Below are 27,190 nucleotides of genomic sequence, written 5' to 3' on the forward strand. Positions count from 1 at the left end.
CTACCCTCAAAGTCTGTTTCTCCAAAAGAAAACTGTTCTTCACTAACGAGCACGGCATTTATTCCAAATTCCCTAGAATATTCTGCATCTCACTAAATTCACGCTTCAATTCTCCCTGATTTTGTTTTTCACTTTCAGTTTTTCACTTTTTTATTCCCAGGCTCGGTGTAGCGATAAATGAGAAAAAATGCAAATCACAATAGGCTGACTGGGCTCAAAAGCCACACTTGTTGCTCCATTCTCGCTGTTTTGATCCGTTAGACATGTAGACCTTTATATTGTGTTAGCACTTATACAGACTGCCGGAGCACAAAGAATAAAGATAATCGCATTACAGGCGGGCAGTTTGGAAGCAGTCACAGGCTGCGCTTTAATGGAGGCGGTGGCAGTATGGTGAAAGCGTTCGTGCACGGGTGCTTGTGTGTGTGCTGCTTTGTGAGAACCAATTGAGGCTGAAGCAGAGAGCTGGAGAGAGAGGATCACAGCCTTATACGCCGTGTCTGTGTCACATGAGAGGGGGTCACCCAGGATTCCCTTCAAGCTGCTCTTCAGGAAAAAAGAATGTTACAAGATTTGTTTCCCGCCTCGTTTACCGGATAGGATCAGCACGCCAGCGCTGCTGCTTTATCTTGTGTTGTCGATTTTTAAAAATTTTTTTTAAAGAAGATGCCGAAACGGGGAAGAAAAGTGAGGCAGGTTATACCGGGAACAGACTATTTAAAAGATCAAGACTCCTTATAGGAATCAGTAAGAAATATTATAGGTAAATTATCTTTTTAGGGTAGAATTTTTCTCCCATTTCTTTTTAAGTGTTTCTTTTCCTCGTTTTAATGCTGTGATGCAGGAGCTTTGGAAGAATTGCAAATTAGCCTGTTTATCTCGTTGATTTGGATCTTGACTTTAATATAAGCCAAATATTTGCTCGTTTGAGGCTTTATTTAGGGCTCTAGACATACTGTCGCTTTGCTCAACAGGCTATGAAGTAAAAGTTTTACACGCCAATTTTATTTGCCTTTTCGCCTCGTGTCTTGATCACAACACGCTGCAAGGGGCTGTGCACTGAAACCAACCGCGATTTACAATCTGCATTTTCAGTCGAGGTGATTTTACTCATGTTTTCTGCCCTCGCCGACAATAAGGAAGGTTGAACTCCGCTGAGGGAAGGTTTACCTCGTTTCATTTGCTTGAGTTTCTTTTGCCTAAAAGATCAAGGACAGTAGCAAAGGGTCTGTCAAAACTCCGGAGAGCGAGGCTATATGAAGATCGAGACACAGTTGTTGCTTTTCCCTCGCAGAAATGCCAGTGCGTGCTGTGACCACCAGGTTCATGTACAAGGGACTTTGCACTATTCCAGATGTCCTCACCTACCGGACCCCTGTTAACCTGCCTGAGGATGAGGTGGAAGGTGAGGCTTGTTGTTTTTTGCAATCTGTCTGTTTGCTTGCTTTGAATATGGTTTCAACCAGTGACAGTAACGATAACAGCTGTAACTCCCGAATTTGAAGTTCAGCTGCCAAATCAGGACCCTGGAGAGCTCCAGAGGGTGTGCGCTGTATAACCTTTTCAACAAATCCGACACCAGATCTCTGTGTGTAAGATCTAGATGGTTTATAGTTTTGTGCTGGGGAAAATACTGACAAACTGTATGCTCTTACTTTTTTCTTGCTTATGATTTTTGGCACAAAATTAAGCTGTAGAAATAGTTAATCGTGTTTTTTTCCATTCATACATCAACCAAAAATTTTAATTTATCATCTAATCACAGCAACGGGATATTATATTGTGAGTAAACTGCATGTTTATACACTGCATTTCTCGGCTGTACCCCTGACCTCTATGAGACTCCGTTGCACCTGCTGTTATTTACTCATCCAGCCAAGACTGAGACACAGACTGACGAGTAGAGGGACTCTAAATTTTGTTAAAAGGGAAGGATCCAGTAATGGACAAAAACACTATAATGAATGTCAAACTCATAAATATAAAACTGCAGATTACTTGAAAATCGAATGCAGATAAAACTCATCAATGAGATTGAACGATGGACTCATTTTGATCCATAAATTGCATCATCTCATCTTTTATGAATTACATTAACCAGAAAAGAAGAAGAAGAAGAAGAAAAGAAGCTTTCATGCTGTACGGAAAGGGCAAGTGAAAGATTCACTTAAGCATTAAATTCACACTTGCTATTGTAACTGTAGGGCCAAGTTGTTAAAAATAGAGGTTTTGTTTTGCAAAAATGGTCCACACAATGAGAATGCACACTTGGCAGCGATTTGGAACAAAGCCAGGCAGACTACAATAAAGAGATAAGTCAGATCAGATTTGATATCGCCAAGTCTTTTATGCATAGGGAATTCCATTTCCCCTTTCTTCTGTCTGTCGGTTGCCCGGGCCTCACAAGTGGCTGCCTGCCCTTGCTTCGAGCCACTCATTTGACATTGAAAATCCGCTATCTGCAGACATGATATAAATTAAATTAAAAGATTGGCTATGGAAAAGCAAGAAAAGAACAACAGCAGTAAAATGTTGGCGGGTGGTGTCATCAACAGCCATGCAGCTTTTCAGGTATTGGGCGAGTCTTTCCAAATTGTAGTTTACTAATTGAGTCATTAAATATTCAGAGTAAGACAGACCACTGAACCATGAATGTATTTACTGCAGGGAAGATTCACTGAGCATGTAATTCACTGCTACATTTGCATGGCCTCACACCCTAGCAGTGCCCACAGTAAACAAGTAATCTTCCTGTTTTCACCTGCTCCAGTGGCAGGTAAAATGCATTAACGAGAACTGTAAGTTGATGAGAGAGGCAAGAGAGTTTAAGATGAACCTCTCCTGTTTACCAGCACAGAGCCAGTCCAAGGCTTTGAATCTGCAGCCTCCAACTTACCCTTTATATCACTGCTGCGCCACCTTAACGCACTCTGAGGGAGCTGCAGCACTGCTTAAATGAACCTTTTTGGTCTGCTGCAGTCCAGGGTTTCTGAAAAATCCCCCCTCTCTTCATAGAGGTCCGAAAATCAGACTGTAAATGTTGTTTCATCCACAAAATCTTTAATTATATTGGGGCAGAAGTTCCCTAATTGCACAGCTCACATAATTACTTTCTCTAATCATATTTATGATAATCTTTTTTTTCTTGCAAGGTGCACATATATACTCCAAGTGCAACTGGACATGTTTAGAATGATCCTCGATTCAGTAAGTCTGTCACAGTCAGAAAAACAAACCTGATGAAACAGATAACATTTTATGCTTCATATAGGATTATTATCGTTCTGTGCCATGCTGCCAATAACTTACACAAGCCTCCATTTTCTCTCTACATGTATCCTAACATCTGAACTCATCATCAGGCTCACAGAAACTATAATAGCAGTAAATCAGTTTTTAGTATTGAAGAGCATGCAGGCGATGAGTTGTGCGGTTAAATCAATGGGACTTTTTTCTTGGTGACATTGTTTCAGGCACGGGTCGACTGCCACTTTGGAATACACACAAAAAAACACAATACAAGGACAAGAGGACCTTGCATCCTGTGCAATGACACGTGCTGCAACGTGGACAGTACATAGAACAACCCGTCCCAGACAAACAAGTTAAAGAGTTTCATTTTACCTCCAAGTTTTAGTGTTGACTGATTTTCTCCTGTACCAGTAAACCAGCAGCATAAGAGCTGTAAAATGCATTGTCTAAACAACCCCCCACTCGTTAGCTGAAACACAGTGACCCCTACAGTTCAGGCAAGATGGGGAAAAATGTTGTGTAGTGGATCTGCAAAACGGGACTGAGCACTTAGCCTTTTGGGGGAGTTTTACCTGAATCTCTGGTGTAGTCACTAGAAACCCAGGTCAAGAGTTTTTGTTTAATATTGATAATATTATTATTCATCTTCATATAATATCCAGTACCTTTGAGATTTTCTACAAATGTGACCTTTTCAGAGGGTTTTAGAAAAAAAACCAAATCTGTTCAAACATCACTCATCTTTAGAACTTTAGAGGGATGCACCAGGGGACTGAACGTGAAATATCAGATAGCTTGTTCTCTGTCCACAAGTTCTTCAAATTTAATGCAGAAAACTGTTAATGATTTGTGGGCATGTGGTGAAATCTGATTTTCCAACAGCTGTTCAGTTACATATTGGATAAAGGTGGGCAGCAACAGATTTCAGAGAGGATAAAAAACATCACCTTTTGACCTCCAGCCTTCATCTGAGTTTAAAAATATATAGCTATCAAACACCAGATTTTCCCATTAACAGCACCATCAGGGGTACCCCAGAAGCACCATGAACTGCAGTGCCTCTGTTTTTTTCATTGACTAAATATTATGTGCATTAAGGTTATTCTACGACAAGACCTAGGGACCTTAAATGGGGATATAATTTACTATGATGTAAGGAATGACGTAACTTCTTTAAAATATAATGTAAAGTTGAAATTAAGAAAACAGCTGAAGATGGCATTAACTTAAAACTGAGTCAGATATTACAGAATCACGTGTTTTCTGATTTTATGCTGCAATTGAATGAATATAACCAATCAAATGAAAAAGAAGTTCTAATTATTTCAGTGGTAGAATCAACACTCAACAGAGATTATATATAAATCTTTATAATCCTGTCATCTTAAGACTTTGCCATTTTAAGCTGCCATTTTATTTGGATCACAGTCTTAAGTGCAACATAATGACATCCCTCCCACCCCTCCAACAACCAAACCAGGCAGTAACTTACACTGTTTCCTGAAAACTGTACGAGCAAGTAAATGCATCAGTAGGAATGACAACAGTGAGGATTACAGAGACTTGAATGGAGAGGACATCCTCTGGACTGGGTGAAGTTGAGGGAGGCTGATTAAGTGCTCGCAGCTCTTAATGGATATGCAGATCCCAGCGAATGTTTTTCGAACAGATGGTTGCCTAGGTGGGCAGAGCCGGCAGCAAGGCTTCCTATCCTTTTCTCTGCCCTTGTGTCACGCACTTGTCATAAAGCCTGATATGCCGCCTCTTAGAAATCAGTGCACATTTGTATATCTGAGATCTGTAGATCCCTCATGTAAAACTGGATCGTTTTAACTCATGATTAAATCATCTTTTAAAAATCCTAATCTGGGCAATGTGGTGTTGGGCACTCTCTCTGTAACCGTGGAACAAAAAGCTGCCTAATTCATCACAAATTATACGTGATAATTAAGCCATTATGTTAATGACATAACAGCAATCACTATATTTAATCATGTCCCTGAAGAAACCCATGAAACATTTATGTGTGCATTTATCTTGTAAACACTGTTAGGTGAATGTCTATGTGGACATTATGCAGTGCCAAGTTTCTCTCTATTTAATAAGCACTATATTAAATCCCAGGTCCAGAGCCAAGTGCAGCTCATTATACATGACCGACTGGGATAACCTCTAATGCTCATATTGGAATTGATCCAATTCATAATTACACAAATAAATAAAACACTCAAAAATGTATATTGTATACAACAGTATGTACATGTACAAATTTATTAGACCACCTGTCAAAAGAATAAGTAAAGAACATGTTTTTTAAAAAACGCATTTATAAATAAATATTATATATATATATTTTTTTTTAGGCAAATAGCAAACTGAAAGTTTGAGAAGTCAGAATTACTTAAGAATAAATTCAAGTGCTAAAACTAATTTTTCTGTTCAGGAATGCACGTAAGTACCTCTAATTTGGCATCTTAATTGAAAATGATTTTTCTGCTTTTTTGTATAACGGTAAATTTAAAAATTCATGGAAAACAACAAGAATTGTGTTTTAGCATTAAGGAGCTTGCACACACAGGTGGATTAACTATTGTAGCAACATAAAAAATTATTGTATTAATTATCAATGCTGTTAATTTATGGCAGCTGTGGTGTGAGCCTTACATTGAGTGGTGCTCTAATTAATTTGTTAAGCACTGTACATGAGGTAACAGACACAGTCTGTGGGTCTTTATTGACATTTTAGAGCTTACCAGAACAAAAAAAAACAGCATTTATTGATTACCGGAATGATATATACAACATTTTCTGATAATTGTGCAAATTATCATTTTATTAAGACATGATCTTGCAGTGTCAGTATTAAAATGTCTAAAACACACCCCATAACCCAGAGTAAATTGGTGCTTTAACTACACATGTGCTGGCACAGATAAGACACTCTTTTTATGGCTGACAACAGCTGTGACTTCCTGCCAGTTAAACTCTTGGAGGTCTCTGCGAGCTTGTATCGTTCCTCGGTGCATCACCGACAGAGAATGTGAACAATATTTATAGATCGCAGCCAGCAGGAGAATCCCCCAGACGTCAAGCATTGTAGTGGAGTGCAGGCCTTCTTCCACTTTGTATGCAAAGCTGTTGTCTTTTATGCTTACAAATGGAGTTCCTTTTTGCTGCAACATTGTAAGCAGGCATTATATGTGTTATGTTGGTTGTGTTACTGTATTGCAGGTGCCTAATTAAACACATACAGTGACAGTGGTCAGGACAGAGGCTGGACATGCTCTGTACATATGCAGGTAACGCTTTGTAGTAATTCCATCATTTATAAGCTTTAATGATCATCATTTGCAATACATTAATATACAGAGTTGTATTAAGAAATCATCAAGCCATGTTAAAAGTTTAAATTAGAACATGACCATGAACAAATTATGACTACATCGTTAATAAGTGATGGATTGTAGGAACCTCCCTGGCAGGTCACAGATGGTGCAAAGGTTCAGACTGAGGCCAGTACCCACTCGACACAGAACCCATGTGATGAATTTCTTTAAAACTGACATGTTACAATCTGCTGGCGGTACATCGTTCACAAATTTAATGTAACTTGTAGTTAAATAAGTAAGTCAAATGTTATTTCTGTAGCACCTTTTTAAGATAAGCATCTCAAAGTGCTTCACAACAAAATGCCAGAATATTAAAAAAAGTTTTAAAAAGACAAACAGAGTTAAAAATAGCACAATCATTTATTGTGCTTATAACAGGCTAACTTAAAAGTAATAGCTCATCAAAAAATAAGCTTTACTGATGATTTATTCATCATTTGTTCATAATAAAGCCGTTATAAAGAGACGCTACAGTAAATACTCACATCCGACTTACAAAGAATTCAATGTCTGAATGTTTTATATTTTTAATCATTTGCTAATAATTTGTTCATGATCACAAATTTCACTTACAACAGATTTGTGTTGCCACTTATCAAACATCCTTAAACATAATGTAAACTGTAGTTCATCATTAATTAAAGTGTTATAAATGACTTGTAGCTGAACATTATTATCAGGTGTTACACTTGTAAGCAATAAGGTTTAAAAACAATAATCATAAGCTGTGTGTTTAATGTAGCTTTCTGCGTGGTCATTAATGTTGCAGCCAGACAGAAAGATTCACAATTTCAAATAACAACACTATCACAAGATGTTAATTATGAGACTGCATCCTTAATCTCCCCTTGTCTGCCGCTAGGCAACAGCCATATTTCATTCACATCATTATACTGAGCTTGGAAATGCTCAAACATTGAGCTAATAAACACTCAACTGGTGGCAAAAATATACTCTCACTGGTCACTTCATTAGGTACATCCTTCTAGTATTGCTTTAGACCACCTTTGGCCTTCAGAACTGTCTTAATTGGTTGAAGCACACCCAATGGCCAGGTTGCTTCAAGCTCATAGGATGGCAACAGTAAGTTGCTGTGCTGAACAGCATCTCTGAATGCTGAACCGTGGAGAATATGGGCTACAGCTGATCTCCTGTTCCACTACATCCCAAAGGTTCTCTATTGGATTGTGATCTAGTGACTGTGGAGGACATTTGAGAACAGTGAACTCATTGTCTTTCAAGAAACCAGTTTGATTTGAGCTTTGTGACGTGGTGTGTCAGCCATCTTCAGATGGGTACACTGTGCTCATAAATGGTCATTAACAATACTCAGGTAAGCTGTGGCATTTAAATGATACTTAGATGGTACTAAAGGGCCCATGATGTGCCAAGAAAATATCCCCTACACCATTACACTACCACCAGCAGTTTAAATTATTAATGGAAGGCAGGATCCATACTGAATGTTGCAGACTCATCTGAGCAGGCGGTATTTTTCCAGACTTCTGCTGTCCAGTTTTGGTGAGCGTGTGTGAACTGTAGCCTCGGTTTCTTGTTCTTAGCTGACAGGACTGGTACCCAGTGTAGACTTCTGCTGCTGGAGCCAATCTTCTCCACAGTTCAGCACTCAGAGATGCTGTTCAGCACAGCAACTTACTGTTGCCTTCCTATCAGCTTGAAGCAATCTGGCCATTCTCCTCTCAACTCTGGGATAAATTAGGCATTTTAACTGAGAAATGCCACTCACTGGATATGCTCTCCTGGTTGTGTAGTGCAATGGTTTATACGGTTGCCTAACAAGCAAAAGATTCCCAGTTTAATTAGACGAGGAAATACAAATCCCTTTGGAGGTGCATCAGGAAGAGTAAAGATCTGCCAAATCAAAACATCCAAAGCTACCCACTGTGGCTCTCTCCTGTGACTAAGGGAGCAGCTGAAAGTAGCTTTCACCATAAACCCTAGAGATGGTTGTAGGGAGAAATCCTGGTTGCAGTTTCTAAAGCAACCATGCCACTTTTAAAGTCACTTCAGTCACCTTTCTTCCTCGTTTTGTGGGCTCAGACTGAACTTCAGCAGGTTGCCTCTACGTAAATTGATCGAGTTGCTCTCAAGTGATAGACTGGTTTGCATTAGTCTAATCAGGTATTTGTACCTAATAAAGTGGCCAGTTAGCATAATAATTCTATGTTGTTGTTAATAGAATCCTACAGGTCGAGTTAAAGGTCAACGTCAGTCTTAAATAAATTGAAATGGTAAATTTTGTCCTAATATGACCCAGCAATGCATCCATATCACTGGAGAAGAAGTTTGCATATTCTAAACAGTAAAGTTAATTCGTCTGTTTGTTAAAAACTCCACTTTCCTTTTCTCTTATTATGAAAAACATGAGAAAGTTAGTAATGACAATGTGTATAAAAACCTGAATATCATAAAACAGCATGGAAAAAGAAGAAAAACAAGATAAGGACAGAAAATCAACACTTCCCTAACAAAAGACATCAGTCGAAGACAAATCTGTGCTGTCTGTCTGATAAGTTCAAAACAAAAGCTAATAAAGTTAAGCTGTAATTCTCAATAATTTTCCTGAAAGAAACCAGTCGCATGTTTTCAACCCAGCCCACAAAGAGCTGCAGGTAGTCATTTTAAGTACTTTTACACAGCAGGGACCCTTATACATGCCGGGCTCGTGCAGGGCATCATCACTGTGTTCAGTGATGGCATGTTTGTGTAAATGTAACAATACATGCAGGCTACAAATCTGCAGAAGCAAGTAAGTAGATTAAAATGTTGTAGTTTTAGAAGGTGATTTGTGTATTAATCCGTCTCACTGCTGTACACTATGGGGTTAGTGCATCTTTTTTGCCACATCACAATTGACCGTTATCATATTTTTGAAGCTCTCAGTTCGCACATCAGGACAGATAAGAACAGGGCTGTGAGGGTGTCACTCTGTACTCGTTGTGTCCCCTCGACACCTTCTACATGCATCCGCACTGCATGAACTCTCATTTTTCTCGTTATTTTGCGATAAGCTGGGACGGAGCCAATTAAGGTGTGTAAAAATGAGTATTTAAACAGCTCTTTTGTTTGTGTGCTGGACAATAGAGCAAAGTCTGGAGCTCCCCGAACAAATTAGTTCACTGTTTGTTCCCCTGCAAACCCTTAAATCCCAGTTAGGTGCCTGCTAATGTTGGGGGGGGTTAGTCACCTGGAATCAGTTGGGGTTGTTTGATTCAATATAATCATGTTCTAAGCAGCTGTTAATGTTATTTAGTGATGGATGTTAAAAGTCGCATTATTTTGACAGCATTTGTATTATGTGCCGACCTACTTTTGCTCTAATGCATTAGCAGAGCTCTCCCTGGATACTGATTAATATGACTCACATGTAGTATCAGAACGACGGATGTCACGGGTGTCATCATACTATTACTGACATATTCCCATGGGAAGGTGAATTATTTAATGAGTAGATGTGACTCATCTCTCCCACTGATTTCTTTCTTCTTCTTTTTTTACCTTCTAAACTGTTTTCCACCAGAAGTCTTCTTTTAATAAGAAGACTGCGCTCCTCATTTGTTGACCAAAAGTTTACTTTTAAGTAGAGCATGTCAATTAGTGCCAGCGACTTTCTCTTGTCACCTCTGGACATGCAGTCTGAGGTTGCCGGAGAAAGGTGCCTAATTTAAGATTCCCATTTATTCTGGAAAAGAATCAAGTAACGCCTTTATTTTCATCCCTTTCATCCCAGCAACTGGCTGACACAAAAGGTCCTGTTTGATCCTGACTAACAGGGTGCAATTAGCAGGAAGGCCCGAGTCTCCTTTCTCCTATGCAAATGTAGCCTCTGAATGTGACTGGACACATGTAAATATGCAATTCATCTGGTTTAGAATCACGTAAATTTGACATCTGATATGAGACCTGAGCGTGAGTCTGACACATGAAATGAGCTTTAATAATGTGGTGAGATGGAACATATTGTGAAGTATGAAGTCATGTTCAAGCAGTGACTTCGGGGAGGTGACAAGAGGCCGTTGTTATTCTCTTCCGTTCACTTCCTGCGGAGCAAAGAGACTTCTTCATCTACCCCCTGCTGTAACAGCTCTATTATCGTATCGTTCAATGTCATGATCATTACTGAAGGTGAAGAGGGGTTGATTTTTTTTGCAGTAAACTGGACAATCACAGTAGGGCTTTCTCAGCGGTGGTAGTGCATGGTCGATACCTTTTCTCGAGGATAACACTGCTTGTGTTTGTTTCTTCTGAAGGCAGCAGTCGTTTCCTCTGAACTTCCAGCATTTACATTATCTCCTCCCATGCATGAGAAGCATTGTGAAAGAGGTATCTTTTAGCTACTCTCTGTCCTGTTATCTTTATTTTTCAATGGGACCTTTCATCAGCACTTATGGTGTGATGGGTTCACTCAGCTCAAGCACTTAGATGTGACTGAGAGCACTGAGGGAAGGTTACAGTAACTATAAGCCATCCACACTGCTTGCAGACTAAAGAAGAATTAGCTGATAAAATATAAACAAGGAAATAAATACACAAATCCCAGGCATCTCTTTCTCTTTGGAAATCTCGGCAGCAATGACACAGTGGAGGAGTTCCATGCTATCGGTATTATTTAGTAACAAACGGCTGAGCAATTCTGAGCTACAGAGCTCAAAGAGAGGCCATCATCAATCAGTTGTTCTCATATAAATATTAGAGGAGGTTTGTTTTCTAGAAAGTGTTAATTTTAACACATGCTGTGCTATGATACACTAACAACAAGGATGATTTATGGTGAGTATTTTTTACTTCACATAGTTGCAGTCTCATTAATTATAGTTTAGCTATTAAACATGACAAAATAAAAGATTTACCTTGGAAATATAAAGATCATAAACAACCTCACATCCATAAAATTAGGGATGCTGTTTAACATGTAAATAAAAACAGATTTTGATGGCAGCAACATGTCTAAAAATATTTGGTTTGGGGGCAACAAAGGGCTGCACAAGCAAGCAGTACAAAACATAATCAGCTAGAGAAAATTTTGGCTACTAATTGGGTAATTTGCAACAGGTCAGTAACATGAGTTATTATAAGAAGAGCATCTTAGAGAGGCAGAGCGTCTCAGGTGTAAAGATGGACAGAGGTTCACTAATCTACAAAATACTGCATCTACAAATTGCTAACGAACTACTGATCAGTGTTCCTTGCTATAAAACTGCAAAGACTTGGAATATAATGTACAGTCATAATATCATCAAAAGATTTTGAGAATCTGGAGAAATCTCTGCATGCGAGGCTGAAACTCAGTGTGAGACACCTGTCATCTCTGGGCCTTCAGGTAGCACTGCATTTAAAAAAAAGAAAAAAGCTCAATCATGCAAAGAAGGAAAAGAAAAAGCCAAGTGTGAAGCAGCAATGACAATCCAGAAAGGCCAGGCTTCTCTGGGCCAAAGCTCATTTAAAATCGACTGAGGAAAAGTGGCAAACTGTTCTGTTGTCAGAGAACTAATTTTTAAAATTCTTTATGGAAATTATGGAGTAAAAAGGAGAGGGACCATCTGGCTTGTTAACAGCACTCAGTAAAAAAGCCTGCATCTCTGATGGTATGCGGGTGCATTAGTGCATATGAAATTGGCACCTGAAATCTGCAACGAGATCAATGCTGAGAGGTATACACAGGTTTTACACCAACAAATGCTCCCAAACAGAATAGTATTTTTCAGGGGATGACTATTTCAGCAGGATGATCCTAAATTGCATGCTGGATGGCTTCATAACGCAGGGGACTGAAGTGGACAGCCTGCAGTCCAGACCTTTCAACAACTGAAAACATTTAGCGCAACATGAAATGAAAAAGAAGATCCAGGACTGTTGAGCACCTAGAAACCCAAAAGTCCACCAGCTGGTCTCCTCAGTTCCCAGACATTTATGCACTGTTGTAAAAAGGAGAGAGGATGCTACACAGTAGCAAACATGGCCCTGTCCCAACTTTTTTTTTTTTACATTGTTGCCATCAAATTCTAACTGAGCCAAAATGGTACATTTTCTCAGTTTAAACATTTGATATGTGTTTTGCAAAGCACTTCATTCTGTTTATATTCGCAGTTTTCATAGATAACCAAGATTTTTTGGAATTGTGTTTGCATTTATACATTTGCAATTCTGCTATCTCTGTCTAATATCTCTTTTTATTTATTTTTTTTCTTAATTGTTATGCAAAAAAATGTCATATTTGGTCATGTTTATCTCCTGCACGCTTTTAAACACATTATGATTTAAGTAAAGGAACCTCAGTGACTTTTTTGACCCTGTCAGCAGCACTGAAAGTCCGCCAATGGACTTCAGTAGGCATGGACCATTTCCAAGTTTTTTTTTTGTTTGTTTTTTTTTGCTGCACCAGCGATCACCAAGAATATCTCTGTTAGGCGGTCATAAAGGTCAGCAGGATCTGTCGGCTTTCATGTTCATGTTTTAGCTCTTTTGGAAGGTCAACAGACTTTTAAGCCCTGACCTCAGACCTGGCTAAAGTGACCGGTGTTGTAGACAAACCAGCTGAAGCTTACAGAGGTTGTTATATTTAGGGAAAATTTGGAAGTTTTTGGTTAGATAAAAAAGGAGGTAGTGATTTAAGAAAGAAGACAAACATACCTGTTAAATTAATCAAAGGAACCCAGTATAATTAAATTGAGTTTTATATATATAGGACCATTTCTTACAGTTATCTCTAAATGCATTATTTATAAAATAATGCATTTCATCTCAAAAAACCTAAAAAACAGCAAACAATTTTTAAAAAAGAACCTCAACCCCATAACTGCAGATCGGGAACATGCTGATCTGCAGAAAGGACAAGGCACAAACTAGAGGAAAGAGAGGACAAAAAGTTAATGACATGCAACAGTCATGCATGTCATTAAGGAAAGGGGCTCTGCAGGATGAGCTGGTAGCAGCAGGGATGGTTCGGGGTCATCTGATCCAGCTCATACTAGAAAGAAAGAAAGAAACAAACAAACAAACAAACAAACAAACAAAGATTTTTAAAAGTGAAGTTGAAGGTGCTTCCTCCCCTTGAATTTCTGCTTCTAGAAACTGTTCTAGGAACTGCAGTCTGAAAGCAAAGTGCTCTATTGGGACAGTTCATAGGATGTGATGTCTTTAAGATACCATTGGGCCTAATCATTGAAGTCTTTGTATGTGAGAAGAAGGATTTTAAATCATCCTGGATCTACAGAGAGCCAATAAAGAGAAGTTAATATTGGAGAAATATGATGTTACTCTCTAGTCCATGTTAGTACTCCCTGCTGAAGGCGTTTCAAAGAGCCACTGGGATGTCCGGCTAATAAAGGTTTACAATAGTGCAGTAACAAAAGTATCACTCTGAGACGACATGTTCCTAATTTTGACAGTATTGCACTTGACCCAGTGTCATGTGGCTTCTTTTATTTCAATGACACGCTCAGTCACTGGAATAAAATGTAGTGACTGCTGGTGTTAAATATAGTGGGACGAAGCCACTTGCTCAAATAACCTACACTAATGCAGATCAACTGGTAAAATATGATCAGACCTATCAGCCATCGAGGTTACAGTCACCACTATGACCCTGTTGGTCCAACTTGCCGTGAAATTGTCAGTCCGTATTTCTTTTTGCTTTGATATGGAACAATTTGATGAATTGTCACCTTTGCCTCAGTAAATTCAGATGGTTGTTTGCAGTAATACCCCTCGATTATATGCTTTTATACTTCTTTCCCTCAAGTGACTCATTCATTCAACTTTTGTAATAGAAGATGTGTGAAGGCCAATGAGAGTGCTCAAACCAACCAATGACAAATCAACGTTGTTTGTTGACTACTTGGCGTGTTTTAGAAATTTGTTGAAGATGGTTTGGCAAAGGGATGTGAAGTGTGTTCATTCATGGGTAAAAACAGTTGGGTTTGCAATTTTTTGTAACGAAACAGGATCACAAGTTAATGTCATGCTGAGAAAATGAAAGGCTGATTTCTCGAGATAATCACGCAACTGATCACAAGAAAACTAATTCTGCTTTGTCTCTGGGATCTCGGTAGCTATGAAGACGTGTAATTTCACCATCTAATTACCAGTGAAATTAAGTTTTGCAGCAGCATCACAGAAGTGTACGTGCACATAAAGTTACTGTACAGCAGATAATAAATAAGGAGGGTCGATCTGAAAGTTTTAACACAAAACCTTGACTGAAGTACAGTCTGGAACTGAATAAATGATACTCCTTCATTTTTAAGTTAAACCAGTTGCTCCAGTTTGCTGGATGCCATCTGTGCTGGTCAGCATGAACTATACCATGATCAGGAAGGATGGGACACTTAAAACACACTTGATTTAATTTCTATTTATCATTGTTCCCATCAATGACAAATAAGAAAGCACATCAAAGTAGAAGCTGCTGCCTGCTGTGCGTCTCTCAGCAGCACAGATCCATGGACAGCAGCAAGGATGTTCATTTCTTGTCATCTGCATGTGCGAGAAAGAGAATGTTTTACAAATCTACCCTTATTTGTGAAGATAAGTGCACCTTTATGCCAAGAAGCAAAACCACGCTTGCTTTATTAAAGTGAAATCATGATAAATAACTTTCACCCATGAATCATTCATCAACAACAGCCTAAAGTTAAGCTTTATCCATGAAGCTAACGATACAGAAAAGGAGAAAATTGTTATTGTTAGTATTTTTAAAGCCTCCTTCATCCCATGGAGAAAAACAGAGAAAAACAAAATGTATAAAGAATCTTTAGGATCTTTTCAGAGGATTTCTTGTCATATTATGTGTCATATTCCCCAGGGCATCACAGCAGCTCAGACTTGGTATAAAATGATGAAAATGAGATTTATTATTCCACAATTAGATAAACTGTGCATCGATATCTTAAGATAACTAGATAAATTAGCTTATCATCATAAGATATCAGAAAAAAAATAACTGAAGGCATGGCTGCTCTCATTTCCTGTCGAGTTAAACAGAAGCAGTCAGAAGCAATTTGTGTTTTGGATTTGGATACAAGTGTGATACACACATATATTCTTCATGAAAAAAACTGTCCCTTTCTATTTCATTACATATTATTTCTACGCATCACCACTTATTGCCCTTCTGTTGGCTTTCTTTTAAACTATAACAGCATAACTGCTTTTTCACTCATCTCATTAAAACCTAATCATTCATGCACAAACAACAGGCATTTTGTGATTGATTGTATAAATGCTAAAAGCTAAGATTGTGGAGTTTTTTTAAAAGTTGTTTTTGTTTTAGAGTTTTTGTTATTTTTACATCCAAAAGTAAAATCCCAGCAGGACCTCCCAAATCGGAAAACAGTTTTACTTTATTTGTGATTTGTGTTATCTTTCCAAGATAATACAATTCTTATTTGTATTGTTCACTCCTTTCTAAATCTCTAGTGCTCATTCAATACATAATTTTTTAAAAATTGATTTAGATGGATTGATAAGTAGGCCAGCACAGAAATACTTTAAAGCTGCTTTCTTTCTAATGGCCACCAGGGGGCAAAAAGACTTCCATTCCCGACTTTTAAATAAAAACACTTAGCTGAGGGCTTTATGGCTCTGATACACCAGAGTAAAAACAAGACAGCAACCTCCTTGCACTGATTAGCTCAACTCGTCTGCATCATAGTTAAGTTAGTTTAAGTTTGTTTTTATTGTGATTTTCATGGTATGTACTAGAGATGGACCGATCCGATATTACGTATCGGTATCGGTCTGATACTGACCCAAATTACTGGATCGGATATCGGCGAGAAATAAAAAATGTAATCCGATCCATTAAATATCAAAAAAAAGCACCCCACAAAACTTGCTACACGGCGTAACTCGGCTCATAACCGTAGCACGTTGCAGCAGTATGCATCACGTGATAGAGCGGCTGTGTGTATTTGTAGCCTTGCTAGCAATCCAGCATTTCATCTCCGAGGAAGTTTTCCCAGAGAGAAGTAAAGCAAGTGTGTAAGTTCATCTCTGAATGTTTGTAAAGCATTCCCTTTCATTCATAAGCTTAACAACCAATATATGGAGCGACTGCCCCTCTCTCTCTCTCTCTCTCTCTCTCTCTTCTGCTGCTACTTCAATCGTGAAACTGATCAATGATCAGCTGATCGGCTTTTCTGTCGTGAGTCCGTCTCTCTTCTTTGTTTTTGGCCCACTTCTCACCAGAAAGAGGAAACCAGCGGCTGAACAACAGCAGCACTATTAAGCTTGATAAGCTGTTGTTAGAATTTATTTAAGATTACTTTCTACACCAGGATCTTTTTCTACGTAGCTGACGGCTGGTAATTGTGCAGGGGCGGATCTAGCAAAGTTTAGCCAGGGGGACCGATAGGGCATGAACAGGGAAAAGGGGGCACAAAGACATACTTTTCTTTCTTATTCTCATTTAAAATGTCTAGCTTTTAATAAATAATTATCTGACTCTTACACCCAAAGTTTTAATCTGATGTAAAATATATAGAAGTCCATTACTGTATATAGTAACTGTTAAGTCTAATATACCCTAGTAAGCTATAGTACTTTTTCCTTTGGGAAAGTACCATCTGTGAATTCTGCAATTCTGTTGAAGAAAGATGTTGAATCTATTTAATTATTCTTGAAAAATTATTTATTTCTGTGCATTTTTCCACACTGCATCAAATTAAATTTGATTACATCGATTAAGCATCATGAGGTGGAGGGTGGGGGGTGGTTCCCTATTTTTTTTTTTTTTGCTGGGAGCTTGCAACCCTATTAGTTAGGTTGCTTAATATTTCTGCTAAGTACTCTTTAAAATACCAGAATAGGGAGGATGGAGTAGGTTTAAGTTTATTAGATTGATCAGTGTTGCTGAACTATGAAATATTTTGGGCGCAGTGTATTTTTTACATACAGGTATAACAGAATAGCTTTAGTGTTGTTATTTATTTAAACTTGAGTATAAACTTATACAAAATGCAGCAAGATATTAAAAAAAAACGTTTTATTGATTAAAAAACACACTATATCGGATTCATATCGGTATCAGCAGATAGCCAAATTTATGATATCGGTATCGGTATCGGACATAAAAAAGTGGTATCGTGCCATCTCTAGTATGTACATGGCAACAGATTTGCCGTTTCCAACACAGGTAATCAGTGTATTGTTATATTCAGATCACATGTAAATGCCAACTTGACCCATTCAATAGGAGACTGACAGCAAGTGACTGATGTGGTTTGGGGACTATTAATGGCTCTCAACCTTCAGAGCAAACATTTAAAGGTGGTGGCCATGGTATCCAAATGCTATTTTCACCATCATGACTTGCCTGATGACTTTGGACTCAATAGCTATATGCATCTGGCCTCCATATTTGCCCAGGGACACTTCAACTTCTAGTCTGGATTGAACCACTGACACATTTCACAGCATTTTAGGAGCCACGCTACTGTTGCTGCTTTGAGCAGTCACCTATTTCACACCAATATTAATAATTTGCTTGATAATATTGCTTTCAAATTGTTTTCCTCCACTCTCATATTGCAGAATTAACTAAAAATATTCTGTCATACAGACAGAATATAAATCATCAAATCAGTGATTCAAAGATTTTCACGACCTGGCTTCAGACAGCCCAGTGGGTGCACCCTCACAGCAGTGCAAGGTTACAGATATTCTGATCAAGGACTCAAAGTAGACACCTGAGTCTGCTGAATGTTTTCCACACTTTAAATAAAAATTCAGTTCCATCACTTTGCTATTGTTGTATTGTGTGTTTACCTGTGCGTATTTGTTTATTTGCAAGTGAACATTTTTCCAGGGATGTGTAACATGCAATGTTAGTACGAACGTCTCACAATGGGGTGCTTAAAGTACTTTATCATGCCCAGTGTGACGCACAGGAGCTGGATACAGTACTGTCAGTGATCATGTAACACTGACTTTTGTTGAGACTTTGTCTTACCACATCAATAAGGTTGTAGTACTTCCTTCTGCAAAATGAGCTTGACCCATGTGGGCACACCGGGAGTTAAGATGTCAGTATTGATTGGATAAACGTCCAATCTCTGTTAACTTTAAAAAGGACAGCCTTTATCAGAAGTAAATTTACACATTCATCTACATAAATAAGCCAATCAATTATGTTGGCGATATCAATAGATGAGGGAGAAAAAAAATAGTGAAGCGCTTCAGTCCGTGGAGGATCAAATCTTGACAAACAACATTTACATGTTAAAAAATGCAAATTATAATCAAATATTTCAACAAAGTAAACACATACTTGTGTCCCTCATGATTCCATCTGTGTATTTTATTTTATTTTTTCAGATAAATATTCATTCCCCAGTGTGTGAAATAATCTGTAGTCCAGCCACTGCTCAGCTGGCTAAGAGAATTCATTATTTGTCACTGGCATCAGAGGTCACAACACTGAATCTGGGATTGTGCTCAGGGAAGATAACAAAACTCAAGCAGTGCTGCTCGGAGTAATTTAGACAAATATGTTGTGTCAAGGTATGGCACAGACAGTGCCACTTGTCCAGAAGGACCTCAATTTACGTTCCAAAGACTTTGTCTTGTAGTGCTTTATTTTATTGTATTTTTTAAAGAGGATTATACACTGCCGCTATAACCACAATTTGCAAGCTATCACTTAAAAACTGCACTCATTCATGTGCACAAGATGGCTAGCTAGTGCTCGTCCTCGTGTGGGCTTGCATGCTAATTGTGGTTGCCAAGTCACATAAATGCATGCAAATTGGTTTTCTACATCATATAAGCAGCCAGCGTAATCACATGCTTTACATATGAACAGTTCATCCAAGCCTTTTGGTTTAAAGCAATTTTCAAGATAAAAGAGTGTATGTTTAGCTTATGCTGGTGTTGAATGATGAATGTCTAAGTATTCATAGGTTTCTTGTGGATTAGGTGGATGTCTACGTGTTTGTTCTGTTAATTCCACCTTTTTATTCTCTGCAGTGTCTCGGGCTATCACTGCTCAGGTATCGGCTTATATCGTTGATATATTGATGTAAAAATTAGACTTCCAGTTCATTTTGTTTCTTGTTTCATCCAATCAAGCAACGAGCTGAGCTAGCATCCAATAGTCTTGTATATTTGAGGATCTACATCAAAGAACTACTGGCATTCAGCGCCTTTGAAGTGCAACTGCTCTTTTTCACCACTTCAAACAGAATACGGTGATGCCGAGTGAGGACAGGAGCCAAATGCCAATGTTTATGGATTATTTACCAAAAGTTGCAGTTTTAAATTAGAAACACATGAACCTGCTTGCAGCCTTCAGTCAGAAGTGATTGTATTATGACCACAGTAGCAGGTACTGGCTCAGAAGATCACTTACTATGAATGAAGAATAACACTGCATCACAGTGGGAAATCCTTTAAATATCTATCACAGATAACACAAGATACAGATAAACAAAGCAGATAATAGTTTAACCAGGAAGACTAGAGCATTGCCTTTTTCATTATTTGCCATTCATTATTATTTACCAGAGGATTGAACTTTACATTGTGCACTTACATGTTCAAACACCTCTCTGTTAATGGTTGTGTAGTATTACAGTCTGTCTGAATGCTCAAGCATTAACGGTAGCTTTTGAAGCACTATCTACAGAACCATTAGCACTTGGAGCCAAAGCACTGGCTCAAACTAAATGCTTTACATTTATAGAATAATTTCTGCAAAGCTTCACTCCGATACCTCACTTCAGGCAACACTTTCAACACTACCTAGCTACAATATTGCAATATGATGTGAAGGATAAACAACTTTTTCCTTATTTGTATTGATAGTGTGTTTTATTCAGATGGATTTTTCTGTGTACACGGTTGTTTACTCGTTTTTAAAAAAAAAAAGCTATGCCCTGCACACAGATGAGCCACAACCAGTTGTCTTTTGCATTTACACACACTAACTCATTGGGTGGTTAGTGCTTCATGCGCTTATTAAAATGATAGTTTGTAGGTAATTATGGAGGCAGTTATATTTTACAAGAGCGTAATGAGTTTTGCAGCAATTTTATGCTTTTGCAACATGTAAACTGTTTTGCAGGTTTGAAGAAGGGTTTTGTTGGTGGTCTTTTTAAATTTAGGCATTTTAAATGAAGAAAGAAAGACTGCAGTACATGATGCTGATTCAGTGCACTGTAAGGATCACATTTGCACCTCTTCTTCTTTTTAAGGTGCAACATTAGGAGACAGCTGGCCAAAAAGAAATTAGGCAATTTACTCTTAGATTTAAAGTTTCTGCTGTTTGGTTTAAATCAGATAAAAGTAATTTGGTGTATTCTGACTTGTTTAACTCGTGTATACCAGCAGCGTGGTGCAGTAGGGCAGCACTGTCGCCTCACAGCTAGAAGGTTGTGGGTGTCTTTGCCTTGTGCCTGGTGGTCAGAACATTCACAAGCAACTCGCGTTTCTCTTTTTAGATAGCATGCTTCACGTTATCATTTAAAATCAATTGATAATTAGTTGTACTGATTCAAAAGGTTGTAGCTTTCTGTATTAGACATTTCCAAAACATTGAAGACCAATAGTTCTTTCAGTAGTGTCTGCTTCCCACTCCTTGTCACACATTTTACCCAAACATTTACCGAACTAAGTTTATTTTGGAGTCAGTATTTGGAGGAGCAGCATAGTTTCTGTAGGATTTATTCAAAAAATAAATGAATATTTTTACTACTGTGAAATATTCTGGCTCATGGAATAAAGAAACTTGGAGAAAAAAAAGTTGCTTTCACTCTTCAAACACTCAATATTCAGCTATGCCTCCTCTTTCTCAAAATACAAACATCTAAGACAGAGGGATTATAGCCTTTTGAGCTGTGACCCACAGCAGCTGTTTGAAGCTGCTTTTACTTTAAACTCTAAAAATAAACACCCTTTACTCGCCAACGCTGAAACCAACATGTTAAAAATCCGCCAGTTCAACGATTGCCCTCAAGTAACATGTTCGTTCTGTGTGCCTTCTTCCACTTCGCAGAGATCCGTGAGGCTTTCAAAGTATTTGACAGAGATGGGAATGGCTTTATCTCTAAGCAGGAGCTGGGGATGGCCATGCGCTCACTGGGCTACATGCCCAATGAGGTGGAGCTGGAGGTTATCATCCAAAGACTTGACATGGATGGTGGGTCTCTCTTGCTCTCTCTGCTGCAATTATTCCAACATGTGAGCTGCGTTAATGACTCGTCAATGTTTCGCTTGTTTCATCAGGCGATGGCCAGGTTGGCTTTGAAGAGTTTGTCACATTACTTGGTCCTAAACTCTCTGCTGCTGGAATGCCTGACAAGTTCAACGGAGCAGACTTTGACTCAGTGTTTTGGAAGGTATGCACTGTCCCATAATCCCCACCAATAAAGTTTAATCTAGTCATTTGAATATCAATCCCTCACAAACTACACCCCAGTCAGATAACTGCATCACATGTTGTGGACACCGGTATCCCCATTCCTTACAATAAGGAGTATAATCAAATGAATTACTCTAATATCTGATTTCTATAAAATATTTATACACTGCTGTTTATTGCTGACCTGCAATTTATGTGCATCACTGAGGGGAATTGAGGCAGAAGTTCTTCCTCTGCTAATTAGACCTCTCCTGGTGTTTTCTGTTTTCCCAGTGCGACATGCAGAAACTGACTGTGGATGAGCTGAAGAGATTGCTTTATGATACTTTCCGTGACCACCTCACTATGAAAGACATTGAGAACATCATCATGACTGAGGAGAACCACCTGAACAGTCCAGAGTCCCATGTGGATATTGATAGTATGTCTTATAATATAATTTTTATAGTATTTCATACATTTTTAAAGCTCCGCTGACACAGTTTTGTTCTGTCTCTTCTTCCCTTTCTTTCCGCAGCAAGCCCAACACAACAGGAAAAACACACTTGTGTGCGTAAAAGCCTGATTTGTGCCTTCGCTATCGCATTTATCATCAGCGTCATGCTCATCGCAGCGAATCAAATGCTCCGCAGAGGGATGAAGTAAATACGCGATGCCTGCTGGTTACAAACGGATTTACAGACAGACAGGGAAAATGCAAATGTTAACCAAAATACTTTATCATTTTGGGTTTTATTCACAGCTGACACCCTCGATGATGCAATCATAGGATCGCTCTGATATGGATAAAATGATGTCATGCAGTGGTTCTGTGTGATCACTAATCGTAGTACAGACAATAGAGAGAAAGGTATTTCAAGGGCTGATTGTTATCCAAAACAAGTTACATCTCATTCATTAAGATGGTTGATGTTTGCTAAGATTAGACAGAAAATCAGGCTCCAATTCTCCAACATTTCAGAGTGCAGCAAGTGTTGTAACAATAGCTGTGCTTTGTCAGTGCATTTAATGTTGCTCTCAAGAACCCTGCCATTTGGAGTGCACCAAATAACGACAGCACCAATGATAGTAATAAAGCAATACAAAAGCAGGCCACATACTCCGTAATTTCAAATCGAGCTAAAAACATAAGGACAAATCACTGTGCGCTGCATGCTGTGTCTCTTATGTCTCTGTTTACTGTAGTGTGTCATGACTTTCAACTTGCATCAGGTCTGACAGACTTAACCAGCACCTTCTGCGATCTAAAAATACCAAAAAAAGAGCCCCTCAAATCCAAAAGACAAAACTGGACTACTAATGGATGTATCAGTCTGTCTGTCGGTCAGTTCGATTTAATTGGTTCACCCCTTTATCCAGCTTGAAATATTTCCATGAATGTTGCATGTCATTCATGGCACCCATGCTGTGAGATCTAATGAATTTGGCCGTGCCCTGTTTTGTTTTTTCTCTGCTATTTTGTTGATATTTTTGCTCAGTTTTTGTGATAGATGAACCATAAATGGGTGAGCTGCATTAGCATTAGCATGCTGTCACTCTCATTGATCATGCTGCCGAGCTAAGGCTAGCATCGGAGTACTGCTGTACAGTTTCAACAAACTGCTACAATGCCTGAGCTAAAATATTGTCATGTTACATTTATTTTAAGACCAACACAGACAGTTTCATGAAGTCATTCAAACTGTTAGGTTTGTTTCTTGCCCCACCAGTTGCCACAAACCTAAATCATGCATTCGCTAACTTGTAGCTTCAGCTTCTAACAAAGACCTCAATTTGAATCAAAATGAAGGCGCATTATATTTAAACAAATGGACAAAGAGAAAATGTGAAAGCATCCAAATATTTGCAGCGAGAGGCATAAACCGGTCAACAAGCACAGCAACTGGATTCACAGCTCAAAAGAGAGGACCTACAGTTGTGATCCACAACCGCATGTTATGTACTCTAGTCAAATTATCAGTGGAAGAAACTCTGACAGGCCTGTTTCAAAAGAAATGTCACACTTTTTTCACAGTTAATTATTTTTGCTTTAAAGCTCAGAAGAAGCTTTCTTGGCTGAGAAGATTGAGATTGCTTTCTAAAGCAAATTGATATTTTGTTAGCTGTAATGTGAAACAACTGTAGCTGAAGAATTAAACTTCACAAAAAAATCACAAGAATTAATAAACCAGACAAGAGTGTGTGCGTGGGCTTTATATAAAAGCTCCAGATACAAAGAGAAATACTGGTATCTTGATGTCCAGCCAAACGAATAACATGTTTTATATCCATAGCCTGCCTGCAATACATGCACATGCTGCATGTTTCAAATGTGTGCATCTGTAAGACTTATCAAAATCATGACGAGGCACTAAAAAACATTTGAGTAGCTGTATGACACGAGCTACCAGCTATAAATAAATCAAAAGAAGTTTAGAATTTAGATAAAACTAAATAATAATTGTATTTATAGCAAATAAGTATGAAGTAATTCAAGCTGCAAACTTGCATGTACATTAGATTAGAAGTAAATGTGTGTTATATGTGTGTGAGATTATTGAAATCTGGTGTAAGTGTTCAAATAATTATGCAATTTGTAAAGTGATCATTGCAAAAAAAAAAAAAAATCTCAGTATTTGACATTTTTCTGTAAATGTCGACTTTTTTGTGGATGTGCACAGTATTACAGTTTTTCGCAACTGTTAAGACACGTCTCTTGGCAATTTCTGTCATCTAAAAACACAAAACCCAGTTTATAAAATAAAAAACGGAAAGTTAGACAAGTCTCCTCTGGCAATATGACTATCATGACTCTGATGAATATGTCACACTAAAAAAATCCAACTCAATGTTCAGAGCACGTATTTTCAGAAAAGGTCAATCTGTTTGTTCTACAAATTGCACAAATGTATACATTCACCGGCCACTTTATTATACACATCTGTTAAACTGTTTCACACAGCTGTCTTATCAGCAAATCACATGGCAGCAGTTCAGTACATTTAGGCATTTAGATATGGGCAAGACAATCTGCTGCACTGAGCAAGGAAATATATTTAAGTGACTTTAAACATGGCATTTTTGCTGGTGCCAGATGGGCTACTCAAATGCGCTCCACAGTCACCAGATCTCAACCCAACCAATCATAGCTGTGTAACCAACAAACTTGCAGCAACTGTGAGATGTTTTCATGTTAATATGGACCAAAATCTCTGAGTGTTTCCAGCACCTTGTTGAATCTGTGCCATGAAAAATTAAAGCAGTTCAGAATGCAAAAGAGGGTCGAACCCTTTACTTGCACTGTGTGACTAATAAAGTGACAATTTCCTGTAAATGCACTGACTATTCAGTATTCAGCCACAGAGAACATGACAAGTGTGGTTTGAATTCTTTGTCCTGCTCCACCTTCTACTCATAATTACCGGCTGTGCAATCTGACACCGCTTAAACTGAGTAAATAACATAATTAACAGCAAGCCTGAACAATTTTAAGTTGTTCTTAGGAAATGTGCTTAACTTATGCCTCCTGCGGTTTCCGTTAAGCATCACAAGTATGTCAGTGTGAAAATGTGAGTGAGAGTGTATTTAGGAGTAAACTAGATCTGCAAATTGCATCTAACTTTGTAAAAGAAAATGTTTTGCCAGGAGAGCGATTTATTTAATACTAGATTTAGAAAACTGTGCATTTGATACAAAGAAACAAAGCTTGTGTGTTATCAGTTCAGAAAAACTGTAGAATACTAAATACTTTGCAGTATGCTGTGAACAGTAATTTGACATATCATAAAAATGTTGTTTTCTGGCTTTTACATGGACCACCAAAACAACATATTGTTTAAAGTATAACATGGTTATATTTTCTTACTTGGAAAATAATACATTAAATCTATGTGGATTTATTATGAATGTAAGCATAATGTTTTGTAAAAAAAAAAAAAAAAAAAAAGGTAAAAATAATTTTAAAAAGAGGGGAAAAAATTAGGTTTCAGATATAATTTTCCAGTTTGACTGGACATTCAGATAAAATCTTTTGCATGTATTTACACCATGCACACAACTTTTTTGATTATTTGTCATTTTTCTGAATGTTTTCTTTAACAAAGTAACAAACAATATTCTCTATATTTTTTTCTTCCTCTTTTTATCTAAAAGGTTTATGAAAGCTATATCAGAGTGAAAGTATATACTACTGAGAGTCATACTGGCAATAAAACTGATATTTTTTCCGTATATAGTAGCTGTTTATGTAAAAGAATTTAAAAAACTATTTGTATGACATCACATTACCTCTCCATGAACATATCATGTAAAGTATGGGATTTTATGTGAATGTAAAATATAGTTACTGTGCCAAATCTTAACACGTGTGACAAATTGTGTCCTATTCTGTAGGTTACTGTGTTTTGATGAAAAGATTTATGTAAATTTTGTCAACAGGTTGTTAAAAATGTTCAATTTAAATGTAAATTTAATTTTGACTGTCAAGGTTTTCTGTTCTGTGCCTTTTGTAACTTGGAGTTTTAAAACCTGCACTTTCATGAAACTGAAGTAAAGATGTAAAAAGATGGGAAATCAATCACATGAATACATGGCTTGAGGGAAAAAATGATACAAGATTTATTTTTAATAGGTGTCATAATAAAATATTAAGTATTTCTGTTTTATCTTTATCACTTCTCTGTTCTTAACACAATATCCTGCTTTGTTTTTATTTCGTTTTTTCAGTAACTGTTACTGCACATGTAGAGGTTACTGCATCAATTATACACTTATGTAAGTGATGTCTATAGATGCATGTAGTCCAATAAAAACAAGTGCATTAAGAAAGCTGTTTGTTTTTTTAAATTTCAATTTAAAAGATGTAAGAAAAGTAGAAGTAGTTAATAAACGTAGAAAGAGTTATTGTGGAATTTATTCACACAGTAAACTTATAATTTGGAGGGCAACAAGAAAATTAAGAGCAGATCTAAAAAATTCTGAATTTATCTCGTTTTCAGCCGCTTCACATTCGAGGGAGAACAGTTGCCATGTTTCCTTGTAATCAGCCCCTTTTTCACTGCTTTTTTCTTGGCAAATTGTTTTGTAGCTTGGTCCTGCCAACAACTATCAATAATGTGATTTAGAACAACACAGGAGTGTCCACACTGGATAAGACAAGCAGCAATATAGCAAAAGGACTGGAATGTCAATG

The 27,190-nt window shown here is 37.8% G+C and overlaps 1 protein-coding gene across 3 annotated transcripts; it reads left to right on the forward strand.

The window, feature by feature from the left end:
* The first annotated feature begins 339 nt into the window (after window positions 1-339).
* On the forward strand, window positions 340-26,826 carry cabp7b (calcium binding protein 7b). Of its 3 annotated transcripts, none has more exons than XM_084935189.1 (6): window positions 340-763; window positions 1,295-1,405; window positions 21,655-21,798; window positions 21,885-21,997; window positions 22,294-22,441; window positions 22,538-26,826. In XM_084935189.1, exons 2-6 carry the CDS (start codon window positions 1,297-1,299, stop codon window positions 22,663-22,665), a joined length of 642 nt encoding a protein of 213 aa, XP_084791315.1. In that variant the 5' UTR covers window positions 340-763; window positions 1,295-1,296; the 3' UTR covers window positions 22,666-26,826. The 3 variants fall into 3 exon arrangements, with proteins under 3 accessions (XP_084791315.1, XP_084791314.1, XP_084791317.1); XM_084935191.1 differs by lacking the exon at window positions 340-763 and adding an exon at window positions 6,484-6,551 and having other exon boundaries at window positions 1,317-1,405; XM_084935188.1 differs by having other exon boundaries at window positions 341-1,405.
* The last annotated feature ends 364 nt before the right edge of the window (window positions 26,827-27,190 follow it).

The sequence above is a fragment of the Perissodus microlepis genome, chromosome 7, assembly GCF_051167445.1.
Source record: "Perissodus microlepis isolate ML-2025 ecotype Zambia chromosome 7, ASM5116744v1, whole genome shotgun sequence".
NCBI classification, from domain to species: Eukaryota; Metazoa; Chordata; class Actinopteri; order Cichliformes; family Cichlidae; genus Perissodus; species Perissodus microlepis.

What these genes read in the sequence shown, in the direction of transcription:
- cabp7b (XM_084935189.1), top strand. Translation starts at nt 1,297, where the DNA reads ATGCCAGTGCGTGCTGTGACCACCAGGTTCATGTACAAGGGACTTTGC. An exon ending in CCAAAGACTTGACATGGATG is followed by an intron (nt 21,799 to 21,884) that starts GTGGGTCTCTCT and finishes TTGTTTCATCAG; the next exon opens with GCGATGGCCAGGTTGGCTTT. An exon ending in TTGACTCAGTGTTTTGGAAG is followed by an intron (nt 21,998 to 22,293) that starts GTATGCACTGTC and finishes CTGTTTTCCCAG; the next exon opens with TGCGACATGCAGAAACTGAC.